Source organism: Sceloporus occidentalis, unplaced genomic scaffold (genome assembly GCF_023333645.1).
Source record: "Sceloporus occidentalis isolate IW3139 unplaced genomic scaffold, rSceOcc1.0.p SCAF_18, whole genome shotgun sequence".
NCBI classification, from domain to species: Eukaryota; Metazoa; Chordata; class Lepidosauria; order Squamata; family Phrynosomatidae; genus Sceloporus; species Sceloporus occidentalis.
The window spans coordinates 16,361,313-16,365,668 of NW_028316998.1; the positions used below are offsets into that span (position 1 = coordinate 16,361,313).

At 40.0% G+C, this 4,356-nt stretch overlaps 1 protein-coding gene across 1 annotated transcript; it reads right to left on the bottom strand.

Annotated features, from left to right (window-relative positions):
* Positions 1 to 285: 285 nt before the first annotated feature.
* LOC149302712 (proteasome assembly chaperone 4-like) lies at positions 286 to 3,687 on the bottom strand. The gene is made up of 3 exons (XM_089482253.1): positions 3,526 to 3,687; positions 1,472 to 1,547; positions 286 to 407 (listed from the first exon to the last, which is right to left on the bottom strand). Exons 1-3 carry the CDS (start codon positions 3,685 to 3,687, stop codon positions 286 to 288), a joined length of 360 nt encoding a protein of 119 aa, XP_089338379.1.
* Positions 3,688 to 4,356: the final 669 nt, after the last annotated feature.

Consider the following 4,356-nt stretch of genomic DNA (forward strand, 5'->3'; position numbering starts at 1 on the left):
ATAATAAAAAAACAAAAAAACAGTAGGCAATAGCACTTAAAAATACAGGCAGGTTTGGTTTTTTAATATAAATAAAGGATCTGAACAAAACATTTGCTGTTCAAGGCATTCAGAATTATTTTGTGTCATCAGGAAGTAAATCTTAATCCTCCAAATCCCTTTATACACTTTCGTTCATTCGTCTTCTGTTAATGCAGATCTTCATACGTCCGTGGTTACCATAGGTCCTGACCCATAATGCATTGGATATCTTCCTTCTCAGTTAATGGGTCATATATACAGCTATCAGAATTTCTCAGGGAAAGCTTCCATTTCTTTTTTTATTCGTTCCTCTATCAACAGCATCAGCTGGCTGTTATTATTTGGGATGTTGACACTGGCAAACACTTGCTTTTTAGTTTTCATGGCTGTAAGAAAATATACAAATGGGTTTTTAAAAAAAAGTTACCAACATATCTTGTTTTTTGTGAACTGGGAATAAGCATCCACACACAAAACACTGGAAGCACAAATACATTACACTCTGGTTCTGGAGTGTGAATTAGGACTGAATTGTGAAGCATCAGCAAAAATGTATCTTTTTTTTCCTCCTCCTACAGAAACATTGTGCAAAATCAGAGAACAAAAAAATTCAAAAAACTTTTCTTATGACAATGAAAGTATTAAAATTACACACAGTTTAACACACAATTTCCACCTTCCCTGTGAAACGATCATGCCAACATCTCAGCTATTTAATAGCAAGAGAAAATATCAAAATCATCCACTCCACTCATTTCCAGGGGTATATAAGCCACAGTGTCAATGAAGCGATGCCACCTTCACCTTCGCATAGATAAAGACTGGGGAAAAGTGGAAATTGGCTATAGGCAGATGCTGTATAGATCCTATGTATACAGAGCCTAACAATTTAACAGTAAAATGTTTTAATAGATTCAGCCATCCTCTGGAGAACAGGAGAGGACTCTCAATCGCTGACCCCCTATCAGTTTATTATTATTTGATTTATAAAGCACCATCAGATTCTGTAAACAGGACATAATATGTTGTACATGGCATAAAAAGTTGGAAATCCAGAAGCAAAGGTTGGAAGGGCCCTGCTGAAAAGAACTGACAATCTAGAAGATTGGAGTTTTCAGACACCACAAGTAGAGGTTCTTATTTCATTGTTAAACTATAGGTCATAGAAACTGCATTTGACGGCAGATAAGAACCATATATTTTACACGTTAGCATTTTATTTCATAAATGGTAATCATGTTTTTCCCTGTACTTTAAAGCTAAGCGGCCATGATTGCATGTTAACCCCTTCAGCTGTAGCGTGTTTCTACGTGGAATGCTCTGACAACATTCAACACAAAAATTGAAATATCATGGCATTGCCCAATAAGCGGAAACATTGGATTGATTTTATTTTATGTATAACCCCTGCCGTTTGCACCAGATTTTAGAGACATGCTTTTTTACAAACCTAGTCTTTGTGCAAACGAGCTTGAAGTTGTATCCGATGTGTCCCCAAAAATCAATGTAGACAATGGGACCGTGTCCTGAAACAATGTAAAAAAAGAAGAAATACATTTATTACATTCTGTACCCTGCTCTACATAAACTGTTGTACATGTGAAGTGATGGGTTTTTTTAAAGTAGAAATAAAATACATCAACAGCTGTGTATAATGCTAATCGGAATAACACGCATCTAATTTAATCTAACTTTTCTTTATTATTGTTTTACTCAAATATTACCAATTTTATAACAATTTATTATGCTGCCAAAATACATTTTAATTTGGTAATAACTTCTGAAATGTCACTTTTTTTTTTTTTTTTTTTATTTATTTTCATTAATCCTAATTTATATTTATGCTAATCATGAAATTGGAATACAAACAAAGGAAAAAGGAATATGATTTCAGAGATTTTGCTAGCACAGTCTATATATAACACCAGCTCCAAAGTATTTTTGGTAGGACTAAAGCAGTCTTACACAGTTCAATGGTGGATATATATATCTATATATCTAATTTTGTTTAAGGTCCAAATATAACACTGGCTCCAAGGTATTCCAAAACCTGTGAATTTATCCCTGCAAGTAGGACTAAAGCGGTCTTATCTTGCGCAGTAAAATTGTGGATATATATACCGTATTGGCTCGAATGTAGGCCGCACTTTTTTCCTCTACTTTAAGTCTTTAAAGTGGGGGTGCGGTCTATATTCGGGGTCTAGCGCCCAACTTCATGTCCCGCAGGCAGCAGGGTTAGGATACAGATCCCCCGCAGCGGTGCAGGGGACCTGTATCCTACTCTCGGATACGCTCAGACAGCCTCCCCTGCCAGCACGGGAGATTGTCTAAGCGCATCGTGCAGACGTTCACCGGGAGTGGGAGCAAGCATAAACAACCTCCGCTGCCGGCACATCTGCACGATGTGCTTTAACAATCTCCCTTGCCGGGAATTCCCACGGCACTGGAAGTTAAAAAAGTGTAATGTGTAGATGTCCCCCGCCGGCCCCGGAAGACCCCGTGGAGTCTGCACCGGTAAGTCTGGTGGGGGGGGGGGGGGGACATCTTGGGGACAGAGTGGCAGCATATCTCGGGGGGTAGAGTGGCAGCATATCTCGGGGGGGTACATCTTCGGGACAGAGTGGCAGCATATCTCGGGGTGGGGCAGAAACTTTTAAAGAAAGCCCCTAACTTTTAGGGCGCGGCCTATATCCGATAATACGGTATATACGCATTTTTTTAAAATTATTTTTATTCATTTTTTCAATGCTGAGGTGCAATTGCTTCCATATCAAAGAGAAAAAGTGGGGGTGAAAGCGAGAAACTCAAGAGGACCAACAGATCCCAAATCTTCTTCCCTTATAGGTGGGCCAGATCTTCTTGGACTCCCTCAGAATCCCCTGTTGACCAGAGATCTCCAAGGGGAGGCCGGAGCCAAAATGATAAACCACCAATTACCGAACTTTCAAGGATCCAATTCCCCTCAGGCTTTTACAATAAATCAAAGTAAAAGAATGGCATCGGTGATATTGCCATTCGTTTGAATATAAAACTCACTAAAATATTTAAAATTCGGAGCCAGGTGCATTAAATAAAACACACACTGGGAGGGCAATTAAAAGCCATAAATTAAGGAGATTACTAAAGAATGTGTCGTCTGAAGGAGTCACATACAGTATGCATGGCTTATTAAGCTCTTTCTTTACAGAAGCTTCACTCTACCTCAGAGCTAAAGCTACAGTTTAAATTCGTTACACAAAAAAAAACAAAAAAAAAACCTTTAACTTTATTTACAAGAACTAATGGAGAAATGACATCCTGACACTTGGCTGCTTTTTCAGCTATGTATATGATGACGGTGATGGGAGTTGTATTAAAACAGCAGCTTTGCATCAAATTATTTATCAAATGTGATTTTTGCAAATAACGCATCGTTTTCTGACACTACAAATAAGAGAGACAGCAGTACTTTTAGTTACATCAGAATACTCGTTCCCAAATTATAGGAGGGAATTGCAAACTCACAAATCTGCTGCACATGGCTGCAGCCAGATTACTGAGACCGGCAGACAATCCGACCCACAGGAAGAAGCACTCCTCCATGCCCATTACATGGAAATGGACTGGCTGGTCGCATATCCTTTCGTAGAAATTGTGCAGAGAGATGCTGCCGGGAACACCTTCCATGATCTGTCTATTCACAGCCCGGTACGCCGCCAGGCGAGATCACAGAATCCCCCGCTTCCGCCTAAAGCGAAACTAGAGAAATTCTACGTTAGGTAAAACAGGAAGCTGTACGGCGGCCCTTTTTCCGGAGACCAAATGTAATCCGTGCTACGCGATTGGCTCCACTGAAATGGTTCCTAAAAGCGCATATCGTGTTTACAACTCTAATTCACGTACTGAGGAATACAGGCGCGCCAATATGACGCTTAATTGGAGAAAAGGATCACACAGTGCTATGTTTTTTTAGGCTATTGATAAACTTTAATGCGAAAAAAGGATTGTTCGCGGGGTTACCTCAGCACCGGACTGTGTGCCCAAGTCCTAGGGAAGGCGGTGAGACAGAGCTGCCTGCGCAGTGCTACTACTTGCCAAGTACGTTAGTTCAGCGTAAAGTTCAATAGCGGAATGGTTCGGCTTCTACTCCTTTCCTGTGTAATAAAAGCCAGTCGTTAATGGGCCCAACAGCCTGTATCAAAGAAGAGATAATTCATGGCCAAAGTATTTTACCCTGATAGGGATGTATCACTATGGAACCCTCTGTATATATAATGCCGACGTCTCCCTGACCAGTGTTGTGTATGTGATGTGTGTATGTGATGTGTGTATGTGATGTGTGTATGTGATGTGTGT

What these genes read in the sequence shown, in the direction of transcription:
- LOC149302712 (XM_089482253.1), bottom strand. Translation starts at nt 3,687, where the DNA reads ATGGAAGGTGTTCCCGGCAGCATCTCTCTGCACAATTTCTACGAAAGG. An exon ending in CAGCCATGTGCAGCAGATTT is followed by an intron (nt 1,548 to 3,525) that starts GTGAGTTTGCAA and finishes ACATTGTTTCAG; the next exon opens with GACACGGTCCCATTGTCTAC. An exon ending in CTCGTTTGCACAAAGACTAG is followed by an intron (nt 408 to 1,471) that starts GTTTGTAAAAAA and finishes ATTTTCTTACAG; the next exon opens with CCATGAAAACTAAAAAGCAA.